This window comes from Oncorhynchus masou, chromosome 9 (genome assembly GCF_036934945.1).
Source record: "Oncorhynchus masou masou isolate Uvic2021 chromosome 9, UVic_Omas_1.1, whole genome shotgun sequence".
In the NCBI taxonomy this organism is placed as follows: domain Eukaryota; kingdom Metazoa; phylum Chordata; class Actinopteri; order Salmoniformes; family Salmonidae; genus Oncorhynchus; species Oncorhynchus masou.
Genome location: NC_088220.1, coordinates 29,573,410 through 29,595,064, shown reverse-complemented (window position 1 = coordinate 29,595,064; position 21,655 = coordinate 29,573,410). Strand labels below are relative to the sequence as shown.

The 21,655-nt window shown below is 40.1% G+C and overlaps 1 protein-coding gene and 1 non-coding gene across 6 annotated transcripts in view; one reads left to right on the top strand and one right to left on the bottom strand.

Annotated features, from left to right (window-relative positions):
- The first annotated feature begins 72 nt into the window (after positions 1 to 72).
- The window catches only part of LOC135545811 (BCL-6 corepressor-like protein 1), a 33,824-nt gene continuing 12,241 nt past the window's right edge, over positions 73 to 21,655 (top strand). For 3 of the 5 annotated variants that reach the window (XM_064973714.1, XM_064973712.1, XM_064973711.1), the window contains exons 1-3: positions 73 to 201; positions 2,563 to 2,651; positions 3,152 to 3,229. In XM_064973714.1, the coding sequence (XP_064829786.1) occupies positions 2,566 to 2,651; positions 3,152 to 3,229 (164 nt within the window). In that variant the 5' untranslated portion in view covers positions 73 to 201; positions 2,563 to 2,565. Of the gene's footprint in view, positions 202 to 2,562; positions 2,652 to 3,151; positions 3,230 to 9,740; positions 9,937 to 14,137; positions 14,294 to 21,655 lie in introns of those variants that run through there. The other 2 variants (XM_064973715.1, XM_064973716.1) reach the window with 2 other exon arrangements.
- Positions 4,828 to 4,900, bottom strand: trnav-uac (transfer RNA valine (anticodon UAC)). The gene has a single exon. It is a non-coding gene; the product is annotated as a tRNA-Val (tRNA).

The following is a 21,655-nucleotide window of genomic DNA, read 5'->3' as shown; positions in this document are numbered from 1 at the left end:
GGCGGGGAAAACACCGAGGTCTCTTTGTCCACTAGGGGGCGTCGTTTGTTGCAGTGCGTAACGTTTTGCATGCGCAGGAAAGTTTTAGTTCAGACCTCTGGTGTCGAATATTTTTTTTATTAACTGCTTCATGCAAGTGTTTATGTTGCTAGCTAAACAAGTCAAGTGTGCGAACACAGAATGTATAGATGTTATTATTTGGTAAGTAGCAACGAATGATATGTGTAGGCATATGTTATCAAGCTTAGTCCTGACAAGCTAACTTGTTAACGTTAATTTACACTGTTACAGTCAAATCACAGATGAAAGTTATTCTAATCTTTGGGGTAACGTTATCTAACTAACTTCCTATTAGAGACAAGGAGCTTGAAGTGATAATTTAAGTTCAACACTTGTGTCAACTATTCTACACCTAGCAATATGTATCTATTCCAATTTTGCAAACAAGCTAGCTAGATTAGTTTACCTTTTGAATTATTAGATGGTTTCTCCACGTGGACTGACTAGTACAGTGCCCAGTACAGTGCCAGACTACCACTAGCTGTCAGTATCACACTAACAGTAACAGTTACTGTATCAGACAGTGGCAAATATGTTATTAGCAGTTTTGCAAGCTAGTTTCAGTCATTGTTTAATTTTGTAAAGGGGCAAACATGTTAACTATGGTTGAGCTTAGTTTATGAATGGCTGGCTTTTTAAAATGATGTCCTCATAGTTTGTTTATTCCCAAAATTATTTTAGAAATGCCTGACAATGGAGAATTGGTCACCACCTGCAGGATTGATCAAATTCAACGATTGAATGTGAAGTCCGTGTTTAGTCATGTGCTATACTAATTATGGAATAACATTTATTAGGGCGGAGGGGAGAAAGTCTTTAAGAAAGTTAGAATGTGCATTGTGGTTAGCAAAATTGGCAAGTATATCATCCTGCATCAGCTAGAAGTGGGTTCTCAAATCTGTATTACAAGACAGCCCTGAGAAAGTGTTGTATCCTTACCTCACCTCTTGGAAAGCCCTGGGACCCTGTAAAGAACCGATTTAACAGTAGGGGGTGCTAACTAACAAGCTCAAATCAAACCAAATTGTATTTGTCACATGCGCTGAATAAAACAGGCGTTGACCTTACAGTGAAATGCTGACTTTACAAACCCTCATCCAACAATGCAGTTTTAAGAAAATACCTTAAAAAAGGGTAAGGGATAAGAATATCAAGTAATTCAAGAGCAGCAGTAAATAACAACAAAGGTTGTTGTCCTTGCACCACACGGTCAGATCTCTGACCGCCTCCCTATAGGCTGTCCCATCGTTGTCAGTGATCAGGCCTACCACTGTTGTGTCATCAGCAAACTTAATGATGGTGCGGGGTTTGTGCCTGGCCGTGCAGTCATAAGTGAACAGGGAGTACAGGATTGAACTGAGCACGCACCCCATGAGGGGCCCCCGTGTTGAGGATAAGCGTGGCGGATGTGTTGTTACCTACCCTTACCACCTTTGGGCAGCCCTTCAAGAAGTCCAGGATCCAGTTGCAGAGGGAGGTGTTTAGTCCCAGGGTCCTTAGCTTAGTGATGAGATTTGAGGGCATTATGGTGTTGTTGCCTGTAATCCATGGCTTCTGGTTGGGGTATGTACGTACAGTCACTGTGGGGACGATGTCCTCGATGCACTTATTGATAAAGCCAGTAACTGATGTGGTGTACCCCTCAATGCCATCGGAAGAATCCTGGAACATTTTCCAGTCTGTGCTAACAAAACAGTCTTGTAGTTTAGCATCTGCTTCATCTCTGACCACTTTTTTATAGACCGAGTCACTGGTGCTTCCTACTTTAATTTTTGCTTGTAAGCAGGAATCGGGAGGATAGAATTATGGTCAGATTTGCCAAATGGAGGGCGGGGGGGGGCTTTGTACACGTCTGTGTGTGGAGTAAAGTTGGTCTAGAATTGTTTTCCCTCTGGTTGCACATTTAACATGCTGCTAGGAATGAGGTAAAACTGATTTTAGTTTCCCTTGCATTAAAGTCCCCGGCCACTAGGCGTGCCGCCTTTGGATGAGCGTTTTCCTCTTTGCTTATGGTGGTATACAGCTCATTGAGTGCGGTTTTAGTGCCAGCATTGGTCTACGGTGGTATGTAGACAGCTACGAAAAATATAGTTGAAAACTCTCTAGGTAGATAGTGTGGTCTACAGCTTATCATGAGGTACTCTACCTCAGGCGAGCAAAATCTTGAGACTTCCTTAGATATCGTGCACCAGCTGTTGTTTACATATATCCTCCCCCATGTCTTACCAGAGGCTGCAATTCTATCTTGCCGATAGAGTGTATAACCCGTCAGCTGTATGTTCGTAATGTTTGTCATTCAGCCACAACTCGGTGAAACATAAGATATTACAGTTTTCAATGTCCCGTTGGTAGTATATCAGTGCTTTTAGTTCATCCCATTTATTTTCCAGCGATTGTACGTTAGCTAGCAGGACAGAAGGCAAAGGCAGATTATCCACTCGTCGCCTGATCCTCACATGGCACCCTGATCTTTTTCCGCCAAATCTCTGTTTCCTTCTCCAGTGAATGACGGGGATCTGGGCTTGGTCGGGTGTCTGTAGTATATCTCTCCCTTCCGACTCATTGAAGAATAACTCTTTGTCTAATCTGAGGTGAGTAATTGCAGTTCTGATGTCTAGAAGCTCTTTTCAGTCATAAGCGACAGTAGCAGCAACATTATGTACAAAACAAGTTACGAACAACGCAAAAAAATATACAAAAAATAGCATGGTTGGTTAAGAGCCGATAAGACAGCAGTCATCACCTGCACTATCATTTGAAGATGAAAAACATGATGAAACAAGATGAAAAACAAACATTGTTTGATCATGACATTGGTTGTTTATTTTAGTCCACAAGGATTAAATTATTGTAACTACTGGTATTTTCTATCTATCGGAAAAACAATTATACTACCACAATCTTATACATTACTTTGGGTATAATGTTATTGTTGCTAAAACTTTGTAATAGGGTATTCTCCCTCCTGAAATTAAACATATTTTCGAGCATATTTGAGATGACAATAATTGTGTGACAATAATTTACAGCTTTAATTGCTATTAATGTGGTGGTCTCTTGTGAAATAATTGACAACAGCATTTCTGTTCAGTGCAGGTTACCTGGACTGCAGCAATGCAACAAAACACCTGGAGAGAAGAAACCATTGGTCACACTGGACAGACGAGATGTGAGTAGGCTATCAGTTTGTTTTAAAATATCAAAAGGTCAAAGCTTGACCTCATGATATTTACAGTATTATGCCATATGACAGATTTCATGTTACATTCTGAAATATGTCGCCTGCCTGGACATCTTAGGTGTCATTTATCAGATAAATTGCGATGATTAACGATTTCATCATGAATCAAGAGTTTAATACAATGCAGTTTACAATAGGCAGCTTGTTTGTTATTGAGATACTTTTGCCCATGTAGTGTATGTGGACACCCCTTTAAATTAGTGGATTTGGCTATTTTAGCCTCACCCATTGTTGACAGGTGTATAAAATTGAGCACACCGCCATGCAATCTCCATAGACAAACATTGGCAGTAGAATGGCCTTACTGAAGAGCTCAGTTACTTTCAACTTGGTACCATCATAGGAGGCCACCTTTCCAACAAGTAATTTTGTCAAATTTTTGCCCTGCTAGAGCTGCCCCGATCAACTATAAGTGCTGTTATTGTGAAGTGGAAACGTCTAGGAGCAACAACGGCTCAGCCGCAAAGTGGTAGGCCACACAAGCTCACAGAACGGGACCACTGAGTGCTGAAGCAGATAGTGCATAAAAATCATCTGTCCTCGGTTGCAACACTCACTACAGGATCCAAACTGCCCCTGTAAGCAACGTTAACACAATAACTGTTTGTCGGGAGCTTCATCAAATGAGTTTCCATGGCCGAGCAGATGCCAAGCGTCGGCTGGAGTGGTGTAAAGCTCGCCGCCATTGGACTCTGGAGCAGTGGAAACACATTCTCTGGAGTGATGGATCACACTTCACCATCTGGCAGTCCGACGGACGAATCTGGATTTGGCAGATGCCAGGAGAACATTACCTTCCCCAATGCATAGTGCCATCTGTAAAGTTTGGTGGAGGAGGAGCTAGGCCTCTTAGTTCCAGTGAAGGGAAATCTTAACGCTACAGTATACAATGACATTCTAGACGATTATGTGCATCCAACTCTTTGTGGAAACAGTTTGTGCAAGGAACTTTCCTGTTTAAACATGCCAATATTTAAAGCGTGGTCCATACATAAATGGTTTGTCAAGATTGGTGTGGAAGAACTTGACTGGTCTGCACAGAGCCCTGACCGTGACCACAGAGCCCGGAACGCAGACTGTGAACCAGGCCTAATCGCCCAACATCAGTGCCCGACCTCACTGATGCTCTTGTGGCTGAATGAAAGTGAGTCCCCGCAGCAATGTTGCAACATCTAGTGGAAAGCATTCCCAGAAGAGTGGAAGCTGTTCTAGTAGAAAAGTGGGGACCAACTCCATTATGCCCATGTATTTGAAATGAGATGTTTGACGAGCAGGTGTCCACATACCTTTGGTCAAGTAATGTATTAAATAGTAGGTTTGGTAACTGATATGTAGACGAGTGACTGACAAATAAATCTGTAAACATCTGAGAATTTTTTAAATTATGTTTTAAATTGTCATTAGATAATAGATCTTAGATATTGGTTTGTGATGAGTGTATTACATTCATTTGGCAAAAAAGCTATCAGTCAAAAATTGTATCAGTATAGAGCATTGAATGTTTTCTTTGGGTCATCAAAAACTTGTGGTTCCACTGGGGCTCGAACCCAGGACCTTCTGCGTGTAAAGCAGACGTGATAACCACTACACTATGGAACCAACTGAATTCATTGGTCAAATTCAAAGGTATTATAGATGAAGACGTCTTGCCCGATTTTAATGTTTCTCATTACGATGAATATCGTTTGATCTATACTATCTGTATTTAACTGTTAGACATATTACGTGATGTTTATATATTCATTTTTAAGACAAGCGTGGAATTTCAGTTTTATAATGGTCTATAATGGCGGGGAGTGCAGTCGTGTGTGCAACTGCATTTGCAATGGCAAGATATTTGGTTTACTGCTGAGTTGTGTCATGTTCGTATTATAGCTACATTTCTGCTTTTATCCAGCTCCACCTGCGGCATAGAAAGGGATACTAGTCACCAAATGTGAACTCGATCTAAAAATGACCCAATGTAACCAATGCATGAACGTTAAAATGCTGGCCCATAATAAACCACAGTTAATCCGCACCGTTGTATCTCTCTTTGAGGCGGATCCATAGTTTTTTAGTTTACAATGTTGTGCAAAACCGAAACTTTTAACAGACTCAACTGACATCATGTTTCCGGAATGTCTGGAATGCATTGGTTGTGATATGGATCTGTAGAAATAATTTGAGGCACTTGCTTATTTATTTTACTGTGAATGTACCTATAATAACGTTTGTATAAATTGGAGAACATTTGACAGGCTCTCTATACAACAGGTTCGTCGGACCAACTCGTGCTGGTACGGTACGAAAAACTGTTATCCATTTCCGTCGCCTGTTTTGTACAAGTGGAGGAAAGCAGTGCGACACCCTCGTGACCACAACACAGGCTATCGAAAGGGCTCGCGTTTACCGGGAGGTAAAACTGGTTGTCTACCTACATTCTACTTGACTGGCTTCTTCGATTGCCGCTCGAGTCACTTGCAGCGAGTGTAAGGTCTCTAATCCAAAGTAACTTCACGAAGTGTCTGTCCTCTCTTCGCTGCACATTGTAATATCGCAATTTTGTGCAATCGCCAATTAGTGTAAACATGACAGCAACATCGAAGGCACTCGACTGCTGACATATAGGAAATAGCAATATTAACTTGCCAAAAAATGAAGAAAATGGACACTCCAAAACAAATTTTATTTATCAATTGCTTCGTAGACAACAGGTGTAGACTAAGAGTAAAATGCTTACTTACGGGTCATTTTCCAACAATGCAGTTAAAGATAAGATTTAAAAAAATAGAAATAGTGGCACAGTGAATAACGAATAAAAATAACGAGTAATGGCTATACATAGGGAGTATAAAAGAAAATGGCTATATACAGGGAGTATAAAATAACATGGCTATATACAGGGAGTAGAAAATAACATGGCTATATACAGGGAGTAGAAAATAACATGGCTATACATAGGGAGTATAAAAGAAAATGGCTATATACAGGGAGTATAAAATAACATGGCTATATACAGGGAGTATAAAATAACATGGCTATATACAGGGAGTAGAAAATAACATGGCTATATACAGGGAGTAGAAAATAACATGGCTATATACAGGGAGTATAAAATAACATGGCTATATACAGGGAGTATAAAATAACATGGCTATATACAGGGAGTAGAAAATAACATGGCTATATATAGGGAGTAGAAAATAACATGGCTATATACAGGGAGTATAAAATAACATGGCTATATACTGGGAGTAGAGAATAACATGGCTATATACTAGGAGTAGAAAATAACATGGCTATATACTGGGAGTAGAAAATAACATGGCTATATACTGGGAGTAGAAAATAACATGGCTAAATACTGGGAGTAGAAAATAACATGGCTATATACAGGGAGTATAAAATAACATGGCTATACATAGGGAGTAGAAAATAACATGGCTATATACAGGGAGTAGAAAATAACATGGCTATATACAGGGAGTATAAAATAACATGGCTATACATAGGGAGTATAAAATAACATGGCTATATACTGGGAGTAGAAAATAACATGGCTATATACTGGGAGTAGAAAATAACATGGCTATATACAGGGAGTAGAAAATAACATGGCTATATACAGGGAGTAGAAAATAACATGGCTATACATAGGGAGTATAAAAGAAAATGGCTATATACAGGGAGTATAAAATAACATGGCTATATACAGGGAGTATAAAATAACATGGCTATATACAGGGAGTAGAAAATAACATGGCTATATACAGGGAGTATAAAATAACATGGCTATATACAGGGAGTATAAAATAACATGGCTATATACAGGGAGTATAAAATAACATGGCTATATACAGGGAGTAGAAAATAACATGGCTATATATAGGGAGTAGAAAATAACATGGCTATATACAGGGAGTAGAAAATAACATGGCTATATATAGGGAGTAGAAAATAACATGGCTATATACAGGGAGTATAAAATAACATGGCTATATACTGGGAGTAGAGAATAACATGGCTATATACTAGGAGTAGAAAATAACATGGCTATATACTGGGAGTAGAAAATAACATGGCTATATACTGGGAGTAGAAAATAACATGGCTAAATACTGGGAGTAGAAAATAACATGGCTATATACAGGGAGTATAAAATAACATGGCTATACATAGGGAGTAGAAAATAACATGGCTATATACAGGGAGTAGAAAATAACATGGCTATATACAGGGAGTATAAAATAACATGGCTATACATAGGGAGTATAAAATAACATGGCTATATACTGGGAGTAGAAAATAACATGGCTATATACTGGGAGTAGAAAATAACATGGCTATATACAGGGAGTAGAAAATAACATGGCTATATACAGGGAGTAGAAAATAACATGGCTATACATAGGGAGTATAAAAGAAAATGGCTATATACAGGAGTATAAAATAACATGGCTATATACAGGGAGTATAAAATAACATGGCTATATACAGGAGTAGAAAATAACATGGCTATATACAGGGAGTATAAAATAACATGGCTATATACAGGGAGCATAAAATAACATGGCTATATACAGGGAGTATAAAATAACATGGCTATATACAGGGAGTAGAAAATAACATGGCTATATATAGGGAGTAGAAAATAACATGGCTATATACAGGGAGTATAAAATAACATGGCTATATACTGGGAGTAGAGAATAACATGGCTATATACTAGGAGTAGAAAATAACATGGCTATATACTGGGAGTAGAAAATAACATGGCTATATACTGGGAGTAGAAAATAACATGGCTAAATACTGGGAGTAGAAAATAACATGGCTATATACAGGGAGTATAAAATAACATGGCTATACATAGGGAGTAGAAAATAACATGGCTATATACAGGGAGTAGAAAATAACATGGCTATATACAGGGAGTATAAAATAACATGGCTATACATAGGGAGTATAAAATAACATGGCTATATACTGGGAGTAGAAAATAACATGGCTATATACTGGGAGTAGAAAATAACATGGCTCTATACAGGGAGTAGAAAATAACATGGCTATATACAGGGAGTAGAAAATAACATGGCTATATACAGGGAGTAGAAAATAACATGGCTCTATACAGGGAGTAGAAAATAACATGGCTATATACAGGGAGTAGAAAATAACATGGCTATATATAGGGAGTAGAAAATAACATGGCTATATACAGGGAGTAGAAAATAACATGGCTATATACAGGGAGTAGAAAATAACATGGCTATATACAGGGAGTATAAAATAACATGGCTATACAGGGAGTAGAAAATAACATGGCTATATACAGGGAGTAGAAAATAACATGGCTATATACAGGGAGTATAAAATAACATGGCTATACATAGGGAGTATAAAATAACATGGCTATATACTGGGAGTAGAAAATAACATGGCTATATACTGGGAGTAGAAAATAACATGGCTCTATACAGGGAGTAGAAAATAACATGGCTATACACAGGGAGTAGAAAATAACATGGCTATATACAGGGAGTAGAAAATAACATGGCTATATACAGGGAGTAGAAAATAACATGGCTCTATACAGGGAGTAGAAAATAACATGGCTATATACAGGGAGTAGAAAATAACATGGCTATATATAGGGAGTAGAAAATAACATGGCTATATACAGGGAGTAGAAAATAACATGGCTATATACAGGGAGTATAAAATAACATGGCTATATACAGGGAGTAGAAAATAACATGGCTCTATACAGGGAGTAGAAAATAACATGGCTATATACAGGGAGTAGAAAATAACATGGCTATATACAGGGAGTAGAAAATAACATGGCTATATACAGGGAGTAGAAAATAACATGGCTATATACAGGGAGTAAAAAATAACATGGCTCTATACAGGGAGTACCAGTATATAGCCATGTACAAACCCTTATGATAACGAAATAGGCCTATGCTTTTACACCAAAAATATTTTACGTCATCATCAGGATGGTCATGTGTTATGCATTTAATTGGAGAAGAAAATCCCAAATTAGTGGCACAATTATTGTATTGTTACAGTTTAGTAACTTTCCTAATGTACACATCATTTTCAGGAAGAAATATCCAGTAGCCAAATATTATATAGGAATATGATAATATGATATGACTTCATATTACAAGTACGATTGTCATATTTGTAATTTGACTACCACTCTTGTCAGCTATCTCGTGATGGTTCAGAAAAACACACACTTGGAAGCATGCGACCAAAACACCACTTTGGCCACCAGAGTTCGGCTGTAGTGGTAGACCTATTCATTATTGGAAAATAATGATTCCAAAGATGTCAATGTTTTGAAAAGGAATTTACAATTATATAATAAAAGGCTCGACTACGGTCACCACCTGTTATGCACCTCTAGGCCTCTGTCGGCGCTAGGACCCAGTGTGCGCGATTTTCATCTCCAGCTGCTGCGTTCTGAAAACGGGCGATGAGGGAAGATCGCGAGGAGAAGTCAAAATTTCACTCCGGAATTATTCTACCAAAAATTCATATTAGTGACACCTACAGAAGTCACCAAGTCTCAAGCAATCACTTGTCGCGGTGTGAAAGGCTCTATTTGCAAGCTTTGTGAGGGCAGTTTGGAGCGCAAGGTAAGGCGGTGCGATACCATGCGATTAATAACAAAGGCGTACTGGCGAGCAGGGGGCATTAAGGGGGGCAGGGTACTACGCCATGGAGGGCAACAGTCAACTCTCCCAAACTTTGCTGTCAGTAATTGTGTACAGTAAAGTTTGTAAATACATGTACAGACCATAACAAACCTGTCTAAAGGCATTCAAGGTGTGCAATTGGTAATGTAAAGACGTCTTCAAGTGTCATGATAAACATGTCACATGTTTCTTGGGGTGAAATCCTGTCTCAGTAGGCAGTGGTCCATATTATATTTTGCTAAGGCTACTACATCCCTTGAAACATATAAAGTGAATTCTAGTTTCACACTGTATTTTATTATAATATTATTGTCCATCTGCCATGAGTTAACACCTCAGTGGCATCCTCAACCTGCCAACTCAGAGCATCGTCTCCAACTTGATCTCTGCCTCCATGGTATAGGCTAGGATGATTTACTCCATTATCGTCGTAAACATTATACCAGGTAATGGCAACCGCGAACTCAGACGTGACAGGACATGCCTTAGGCCTACTCTATAGGGGCAGTATCCCTGGCCTCGGTTGTTTGGATAAGGCGTTAGAATATTCCACAAATCGACCAAATGTACTCAAAGTAGCCGAAGCCCCGTTTTGAAAGGGAACGACGGTCATTTTCACAAGGCCTTCAACAAAACACTGGCTTCATTCACTGTGAACTTTCTGTTTTAAGTGTGATTGTTTTGATCACCAGTCCGATTTACACTGGAATTCTGTAATCCACTGTATTTAAGTTGTTTGAACCTATAGCTTCAAACGTCCGCTGGTAGTGGCAGGGACTAAAACTCGTCGATAACTGGAGAAGCCCCGAGCAGCCGGTCACTACCGGGATTGCTTTCGCTCTGTCGTTGAGGTCTCTGGGTAACCCCCGCTCCGACACAATGCAATGTGAACACTGTCGACAACCTGGTTCCGCTTATAGGAAGGCACATTCAAAATCAGGCGTGTTATTATGTAGCTCTGGCGGTGTGACGTGTATATTTGTCCTATTTTGATATTTGGCTATATGCCAATATTAGGCTGACCGCGGACATGCAGCACTCACTGCTGTTCGCGAGTGAACGGTGTTGGGAAATGGGCAAATTATCCTACACACCGAAAGATATCTTCACCGAGATTAAGCCTGCGAAATAGTTGAAAGACGAACGTGTGTCCGTCCGATGGGGGTGCATCACTGTGCTGCAACGGCTGCGGCCGGGAGACAGTGAAGAAATAGGTCATTGTTAAACAACCAACATAAATGTTTACTTCCATCATCGTTTAGACTACCTGATATTTAGACATTTGCTATAACGGAATTTATATTATATTCATAAATCGGTGATATTCTATTCCAGATGGTTACTTCGTTTTTACCTGCATAAGCTATGATGCAGGTAAGAGTCCCGCGCCGGCCTGATTCTAGATAGACGAAATTGTTATAAGCCTTGTGCCAAAGGCTTTTCTCTAGATATCAACTGTAAGAGCGAGTGGGCTGCTGAATGTTTTGGGGTAGGCTATTGTGTTTATTCTACATTAAGCAAAACAACCCAGGCTTCTAGACCTGTCTCTAACCATTTTGACCTTGCAAGGTAATTCAATTTATAGGTTCTCAGCCTTCTTAAATCTCCCAAGTCTCCAAACATTCCAATGTATTTTTTAGGACAGGTGCCTGTTCAAATTAATGGTAAGATGTATCCAGATAACCTGACACTCGTTGAAACTTGCAATCAGTGTTATATTGGTTGAACCTTGATCATTCACACCTATTTTACCTCAGCATTCTTTACAACTCTATGAAAACAATTAATCAATGCTCCAAAACTTTTAGTTTACTTCATATATGTGTTGTTCATTGTTAATTACCACCTGTAAAGGCTTATATGAGTTGAGTGCTTATTAACATAATATTTTGTCATAGAAACGTGTAAGGTCACTTTACGTGTTGAAATAATAATCTCTTGGCTGATACACTTCTAAAACATCAAGCATGTCTCAGTCTTATTTTATGCAGATATATTGATCGTCATGATAATTCTCATTTAAAAGGCCTTCATGCGGAACACAGTGCCAATATTATATAAGATAAAGGTAGAATTACTCAACACATGCACATTTAAAAAAACAAAAACCAGTGATTCATCTCACCTTCTGTAGTATATTTCTAGAATGACACCGTCTTGCATGGCCTACAACCTAGAAATTGATGTCCATGGCTGTCTAGAAATCAGTGAGACCAACAGAAGGAAATAGCCTATAGCAGGATAAATGTAGGCCTATTGCACGTTTATGAAGGGTCAGATTGTCATGTGTTTCAAATGATGAAACTGATCAGAGACTGAAATGATAAAATGTGATGCACCTCTAAAGGAAATCACCCTTGTGTTATTTGAGTACTCTTGAGCGATGTAAAGAAAGAGTTTGCCATATACACTGAGTGTACAAAACATTAAGAACACATTCCTCAGAACAGCCTCAATACATCGGGCATGGAATCAACAAGGTGTCGAAAGCATTCCACAGGGATGCTGGCCCAAGTTGACTCGAATGGTTCCCACAGTTGTGTCAAGTTGGCTGGATGTCCTTTGGGTGGTGGACCATTCTTGATACACGCGGCAAACTGTTGAGCATGAAAATCCCAGCAGCGTTGCAGTTCTTGACAAACAAACCTGTGCGCATGGCACCTATTACCATGCCCTGTTCAAAGGCACCTAAATATTTTGTCTTGCACATTCACCCTTTGAATGGCACACATACACAATCCATGTCTCAATTTTCTCAAAGCTTAAAAATCCTCATTTAACCTGTTTCCTCCCCTTCATCTACACTGATTGAAGTGGATTTAACAAGTGACATCAATAAGGGATCATAGTTTTCACCTGGATTCACCTGGTCAGTCTGTCATTGACAGAGCAGTTGTTGCTAATGTTTTGTACACACAGTGTATATTTGGAATTTTCCCTGTTTCAGTCATGAAGCACAGTGTGAATTTATTCGAACCATTCATCCTCAGAAATATATTTTAATCTCAGAATGTTTGTCTAACAGATAAAGCTATCAGCACAGTAATGAAGAAATGAATAACCATGCAAGATGGGTCAAAGAGGGACTAAAGGCCCTATAGACTGTGCTGTGACTGTATGAATGAATTTGAGAAGGAAGGGACAGTGGCATTAAAGAAGTGGAGGAGTTGGGAGGACAGCAAAGGTCAATGTAAAGAGAATGGGGGAGAGACCAGGTAAATAAACATACAGGAAACAGTACCAAGTGATATAGGGGAGGGGAGACAGATGTGGGGTGTGAGATGGGGAAATTGTGCATTTCTGAATATCAGTCATTTAGAATTATGTTTGGGGAGGGGATTGAAATTTAAGGTGGATGTCTGGAATAGGTGAGAAAGGGGGTTGTAATTCAGGGCATTGATCAAGGTCATTGTTTGGATGTTTGAAGTACAAGTTGATTGGAGGCCTGGTTGTCAAAGGAGAGGCTGTGAGGGGCAATGTACATTGTTAAGTAGTGTAAGCAGGGCGTGTACAACTGGGCCTCGAGGGGTGATAATATAGTGTGGTCATATTTTTCCTAATTCTTCTCATCAAAATGTAATGTTTTATGCTTTATATGAAAGTCTGTCCAAATAGATTTCTGCCGCCTACAACAAGGCTATATTCTTTGACCATACATCAAATCCATAAAGGCTACAGTATGATAATGATGGGGACTCCATAACATAACTAAACCGTGAAATGTGAGTATTTCCCCTTCACACACCCGACAGGATCTCGGCCCCCTCGTGTTAATTCCTTTGAACCAATACCTCTCACTTTTTTTGTTGGCCCTCTTTAGTCCATAAAGCAACCATCCGCAGGGGTACTTCCATTCATTGGATTATGAATGGTTGTTATTCCTGCATTCATTCATTATACATCGGTGTCTTTATGATGAAAATGTCAATTTTCACTTTGTTACTTCGGTAAGCTTTTTCAGTTTAGCGCACCGCTGCGATCCCCCTTTCCCCTTGAGCGGCTGGAGTACTTCGTTGCATGCTGGTACTTGCAGTCTGTACTCCTCCCACCACAGGATTTGTATAGTTTGCGCGTGGGTAGCCAAACACTACAAATCCCAGACTATCAGTCCACCTTCTGCCCCTTCTCTCCCACCAGACCGTAGACCGAGATACGGTACGGACTGTCTTGACAAAAACCCCCGGACTTTCAGAACCGAAAAACGTCGAGATTAGTGAACAGCAACCGACAAGAACGAAAGACTTGATTCTCGCCGGAGCAGCGATATATACTGTTCATTTACACCCTGGACGAACGGGTTTGTAATTGTTTGTGCCATTTGACATCGTTGTCTTGCTTGCTAAGTACCCTTCGAATTATTCAGTATCGGGGACGAGACGACTCGGTTCGGGTCGGACTCATGCATGTCTTTGAACACAGAAGCGGTTCGGTAAGGGCCGATGAAAGACAGTCAAATCAACATTTTGTGTCGCACAGCCGGAGATAAATACAGTAGCCTGTCTAAACATGCATAGCACTGTGTAATGCAGACCAATACTGGCTTCGCGGAGACTTTGCTGCGCAGCGATCTGACATTTTTTCGTGGTATTTTGAACCTGAGTTACATTTGGTTTTCCTTATTGTGTATGGTGCACATTACAGTATCCATCTACAAGTTCTGTGTAGATTGTTGCCCTACCCTCTTTTAGTTCTGAAATACTTTTCGTCAGAAAATGAGCAAAGGAAACAGTCAGCTAAAGTGCAATGTATCCCTCATACAATCAATTTCAGCCTATTCAACACAGTCCAACATTATATCTTTACCTCGTTTCTTCAATTCTGTTATTTATCAGTAAAATACGTCATGGACACTGTACCTCGTGGTCTATGGATTGATTAAATAATATGGTCATTGGAGTTTGGAATGTTTGTTCCGTGATATTTGGCTATCGATTGATGTTGGCAAGATTATGTGACAGTAGTTGTCCACATTGTGCAAGTAAGGGTATCGTGCAAGTGCGGATGAACGATGTAAGTATTTGGTAAGGCAAAATACATTCTCGAGTCAGTGGTTTCGTTGTAGATATTGGAAATGCATGCTTTGTAGCCTATTATGCTGGTTGCTATCGCATAATTCTCGCTTCAAAAATCAAGGATAAATTTGGTTCCATTTTGATCATGTTTTGACTGATCACCTGAGAGGCAATAGTGTCGGCCTTTCCTTTTATGATCTCCATCTCTTTGGGCGAGTGGGATGCCCGGAGTTTTTGCGTGAATATGTTGTTTTTATAGAGATTGAACCAATTTCTCGATTAGTTGAACTAGTGGAATAAAACGACCCCGCTCGTCGACTGTATTTTCTGCATCACCAAAAGCATATAGATTTGACACACGGATGCGTCTCTTTTGTGCATGAGGGTTGTGCAGTCCATTGACCGGGAGCAAGTAACTAGTCTGGAGTCCGAGGGAGATTATTTGACTTCTCTTTTAGACGTAGCCGATTGACTCTGGGATAGCCACCTCATTATAGTTGGGACAGATGTGACTTTGTTTTGCCAGCAGGACTGACAAAATATATGTTTATCAAATACATCCATAGCATTCCAGTTGGATACTCAGCAGATGAGACGATTTAACTGTAGCACAAAGACAAACTAGCAGTATTAGCAAGTAGCAACATGATGTTATGCGATAATGAATGCAGAAGCCTCTCATATTCAGTTATGTACTTGCAGCTATATCCAGCCCATGTTTGCCGACTTCAGCGGAGAGACATAGCCTACCTCGGCTGTCACTCACGTTTTACGTTACGGGTATGTTTCGGCAACTACAGTGATCTTAACACCTCGATGCATTGCTCTCATATTTGCTGGTGGATAGTTATAAACGGACCCATTTGTAGTCGTCTCATTTAATTGTCGGGTGGGGTGGTTCACCTTTCCTCGCAGGGTATGTTGACTGGATGTCTGAAAGCATTTGAAGTGCTGCTTTCGGTCAGATATATTCATTAAGGTGCCATTATTTAGGAATACTACAAGATTCATATGATTGTGGGTGCATATGATACTTACATCCAGGGTTTGAGTTTTAGGGCGGTCCAGAAGGAGGGGTTGGGGGAGGCATTACTGTTCATTGATGTCCGAACAAACAGACATTAATGGAGCACACAGATTATAATTTTATCACATTCACATGAATTGTTAGAATATTACTTATGATTCTGTATTACTATCAGTTATGTAGTGGTAAAAATGTTTGGTGTAATTTGCATAATTGCACACATACAGTATTTAGTCAGCCACCAATTGTGCAAGTTCTCCCACTTAAAAAGATGAGAGAGGCCTGTCATTTTCATCATAGGTACACTTCAACTATGACAGACAAAATGAGAAAAGGATTTTTAATTAATTAATTTGCAAATTATGGTGGAAAATAAGTATTTGGTCACCTACAAACAAGCAACATTTCTGGCTCTCACAGGCTCCTCTGTCCTCCACACGTTACCTGTATTAATGGCAACTGTTTGAACTTGTTATCAGTATTAAAGACACCTGGCCACAACCTCAAACAGTTACACTCCAAACTCCACTATGGCCAAGACCAAAGAGCTGTCAAAGGACACCAGAAACAAAATTGTAGACCTGCACCAGGTTGGGAAGACTGAATCTGCAATAGGTAAGCAGCTTGGTTTGAAGAAATCAACTGTGGGAGCAATTATTAGGAAATGGAAGACATACAAGACCACTGATAATCTCCCTCGATCTGGGGCTCCACACAAGATCTCACCCCGTGGGGTCAAAATGGTCACAAGAACAGTGAGCAAAAATCCCAGAACCACACGGGGGGACCTAGTGAATGACCTGCAGAGAGCTGGGACCAAAGTAACAAAGCCTACCATCAGTAACACACTACGCCACCAGGGACTCAAATCCTGCAGTGCCAGACGTGTCCCCCTGCTTAAGTCAGTACATGTCCAGGCCCGTCTGAAGTTTGCTAGAGAGCATTTGGATGATCCAGAAGAAGATTGGGAGAATGCCATCTGGTCAGATGAAACCAAAATACAACTTTTTGGTAAAAACTCAACTCATCATGTTTGGAGGACAAAGAATACTGAGTTGCATCCAAAGAACACCATACTGACTGTGAAGCATGGGGGTGGAAACATCATGCTTTGGGGCTGTTTTTCTGCAAAGGGACCAGGATGGCTGATCTCTGTAAAGGAAAGAATGAATGGGGCCATGTATCGTGAGATTTTGAGTGAAAACCACCTTCCACCAGCAAGGGCATTGAAGATGAAACGTGGCTGGGTCTTTCAGCATTACAATGATCCCAAACACACCGCTTGGGCAATGAAGGAGTGGCTTTGTAAGAAGCATTTCAAGGTCCTGGAGTGGCCTAGCCAGTCTCCAGATCTCAACCCCATAGAAAATCTTTGGAGGGAGTTGAACGTCCATGTTGCCCAGCAACAGCCCCAAAACATCACTGCTCTGGAGGAGATCTGCATGGAGGAATGGGCCAAAATACCAGCAACAGTGTGTGAAAACCTTGAGAAGACTTACAGAAAATGTTTGACCTCTGTCATTGCCAACAAAGGGTATATAACAAAGTATTGAGATAAACTTTTGTTATTGACCAAATACTTATTTTCCACCATAATTTGCAAATAAATTCATTAACAATCCTACAATGTGATTTTCTGGATTTTTGTTTTTCATTTTGTCTGTCATAGTTGAAGTGTACCTATGATGAAAATTACAGGCCTCTCTCATCTTTTTAAGTGGGAGAACTTGCACAATTAGTGGCTGACTAAATACTTTTTTGCCCCACTGTAACAGGAAAAAAAATCTGTGCATGATTGCAAAGAGGCAGGTGAAATTAAAAGTCTGTCAGATCAATAATTATGAGCTTTGATCAAGCCTGGGAGAAATATTTACATGTTGACCCGTAATAGATTTTCTTTATTGGGTACAAAATATACACTGAGTATGCAAAACATTAAAAACACCTTTGTAATATTTAGTTGCACCCTCTCTTTTGCCCTCAGAACAGCCTCGATTCATCAGGGCATGGACTCTACAAGTTGTCAAGCGTTCCACAGGGATGGTTGTCCATGTTGACTCCAATGCTTCCCACAGTTGGGTCAAGTTGGCTGGATGTCCTTTGGGTGGTGGACCATTCTTGATACACACAGGAAACTGTTGAGCATGAAAAACCTAGTAGCGTTGCAGTTCTTGACACATTCAAACTGGTGTGCCTGGCACCTGCTACCATACCCCAATGAAAGGCACTTCAATCTTTTGTCTTGCCGTTCACCCTCTGAATGGCACACATACACAGTCCATGTCTCAATGCTTGAAAATCATTCGTTAGCCTGTCTCCTACCCTTCGTCTACACTGATTTGAAGTGGATTTAACTAGTGACCTCAATAAGGGATCCTAGTTTGACCTGGTCAGTCTATGTCATGGAAAGAGCAAGTGTTTCTTAATCTTTTGTACACTCAGTGTATGTAAACTGAACAAAAATATGAACATAACATGCAAAGTGTTGGTCCCATGTTTCATGAACTGAAATAAAAGATCCCTGACATTTTCCAAAATGTGCAAAAAGCATATTTTGTAGTTTTGTCACACAACACAATGCCACAGACGTCTCAAGTTTTGAGCGAGCGTGCTATTGGCATGCTGACTGCAGGAATGTCCACCAGAGCTGTTGCCAGAGAATTGAATGTTCATTCCTCTACCATAAGCCACCTCCGTAATTTTAGAGAATTTGGCAGCTCGTCCAACCGGCCTCACAACTGTAGACTACATGTATGGCTTGTGTGGGTGAGCAGTTTGCTGATGTCAATGTTGTGAATAGAGTGCCCCATGGTGGGGTTATGGTATGGGCACAACACATTTGCATTTTATTGATGACAATTTTAATGCACAGAGATACCGTGACGAGATTCTGAGGGCCATTGTCGTGCCATTCATCCGCTGCCATCAACTCATGTTTCAGCATAATAATGCACAGCCCCATGTTGCAAGGATCTGTACACAATTCCTGGAAGCTGAAAATGTCCCAGTTCTTACATGACCTGCATACTCGCCAGACATGTCACCTACAGTGCCTTGCGAAAGTATTCGTTCCCCTTGAACTTTGCGACCTTTTGCCACATTTCAGGCTTCAAACATAAAGATATAAAACTGTATTTTTTTGTGAAGAATCAACAACAAGTGGGACACAATCATGAAGTGGAACGACATTTATTGGATATTTCAAACTTTTTTAACAAATCAAAAACTGAAAAATTGGGCGTGCAAAATTATTCAGCCCCTTTACTTTCAGTGCAGCAAACTCTCTCCAGAAGTTCAGTGAGGATCTCTGAATGATCCAATGTTGACCTAAATGACTAATGATGATAAATACAATCCACCTGTGTGTAATCAAGTCTCCGTATAAATGCACCTGCACTGTGATAGTCTCAGAGGTCCGTTAAAAGCGCAGAGAGCATCATGAAGAACAAGGAACACACCAGGCAGGTCCGAGATACTGTTGTGAAGAAGTTTAAAGCCGGATTTGGATACAAAAAGATTTAAACATCCCAAGGAGCACTGTGCAAGCGATAATATTGAAATGGAAGGAGTATCAGACCACTGCAAATCTACCAAGACCTGGCCGTCCCTCTAAACTTTCAGCTCATACAAGGAGAAGACAGATCAGAGATGCAGCCAAGAGGCCCATGATCACTCTGGATGAACTGCAGAGATCTACAGCTGAGGTGGGAGACTCTGTCCATAGGACAACAATCAGTCGTATATTGCACAAATCTGGCCTTTATGGAAGAGTGGCAAGAAGAAAGACATTTCTTAAAGATATCCATAAAAAGTGTTGTTTAAAGTTTGCCACAAGCCACCTGGGAGACACACCAAACATGTGGAAGAAGGTGCTCTGGTCAGATGAAACCAAAATTGAACTTTTTGGCAACAATGAAAAACGTTATGTTTGGCGTAAAAGCAACACAGCTTTCAACATCACCCTGAACACCATCCCCACTGTTAAACATGGTGGTGGCAGCATCATGGTTTGGGCCTGCTTTTCTTCAGCAGGGACAGGGAAGATGGTTAAAATTGATGGGAAGATGGATGGAGCCAAATACAGGACCATTCTGGAAGAAAACCTGATGGAGTCTGCAAAAGACCTGAGACTGGGACGGAGATTTGTCTTCCAACAAGACAATGATCCAAAACATAAATCAAAATCTACAATGGAATGGTTCAAAAATAAACATATCCAGGTGTTAGAATGGCCAAGTCAAAGTCCAGACCTAAATCCAATCGAGAATCTGTGGAAAGAACTGAAAACTGCTGTTCACAAATGCTCTCCATCCAACCTCACTGAGCTCGAGCTGTTTTGCAAGGAGGAATGGGAAAAAATTTCAGTCTCTCGATGTGCAAAACTGATAGAGACATACCCCAAGCGACTTACAGCTGTAATCGCAACAAAAGGTAGCGCTACAAAGTATTAACTTAAGGGGGCTGAATAATTTTGCACCCCCAATTTTTCAGTTTTTGATTTGTTAAAAAAGTTTGAAATATCCAATAAATGTCGTTCCACTTCATGATTGTGTCCCACTTGTTGTTGATTCTTCACAAAAAAATACAGTTTTATATCTTTATGTTTGAAGCCTGAAATGTGGCAAAAGGTCGCAAAGTTCAAGGGGGCCGAATACTTTCGCAAGGCACTGTATATACCATGTTTGGGATGCTCTGGATATCCAGCAACTTCGCACAGCCATTGAAGAGGAGTAGGACAATATTCCACAGGCCCAAATCAACAGCCTGATCAACTCTATGTGAAGGAGATGTGTCGAGCTGCATGAGACAAATGGTGGTTACACCAGATACTGACTGGTTTTCTGATCCATGGTATCTGGTGTCTGTGACCAATAGATGCATATCTGTATTCCCAGTCTCGTAAAATCCGTAGATTATGGGCTAATTAATTTTTTTCAATTGACTCATTTCCTTATATGAACTGTAACTTAGTAAAATCGTTGAAATTGTTGCATGTTGAGTAAATATTTTTGTTCAGTATACAAAGTATTGACTCGGGTGGGAATACTTACAGTACCAGTCATGTTTGGACACCAACTCATTCAAGGGTTTTTCTTTATTTGTACTATTTTCTACATTGTAGGATAATAGTGAAGACATCAAAACTATGAAATAACACATATGGAATCATGTGGTAACCAAAAAAGTGTTAAACAAATCAAAATATATTTTAGATTAGAGATTCTTCAAAGTAGCCATCCTTTGCCTTGATGACAGCTTTGCATACTCTTGTCATTCTCCAGATTCATGATGTAGTCACCTGGAATGCATTTCAATTAACAGGTGTTAATTTGTGGAATTTATTTCATTCGTAATGCGTTTTAGGCAAATCAGTTGTGTTGTGACAAGGTAGGGGTGGTATACAGAAGATAGCCCTATTTGGTAAAATACCAAGTCCATATTATGGGAAGAACAGCTCAAATAAGCAAAGTGAAACGTCAGTCCATCATTACTTTAAGACATGAAGGTCAGTCAGTATGGAAATCTTCAAGAGCTTTGAAGGTTTCTTCAAGTGCAGATGCAAAAACCATCTAGCGCAATGGTGAAACTGACTCTCATGAGGACCACCACAGGAAAAGGA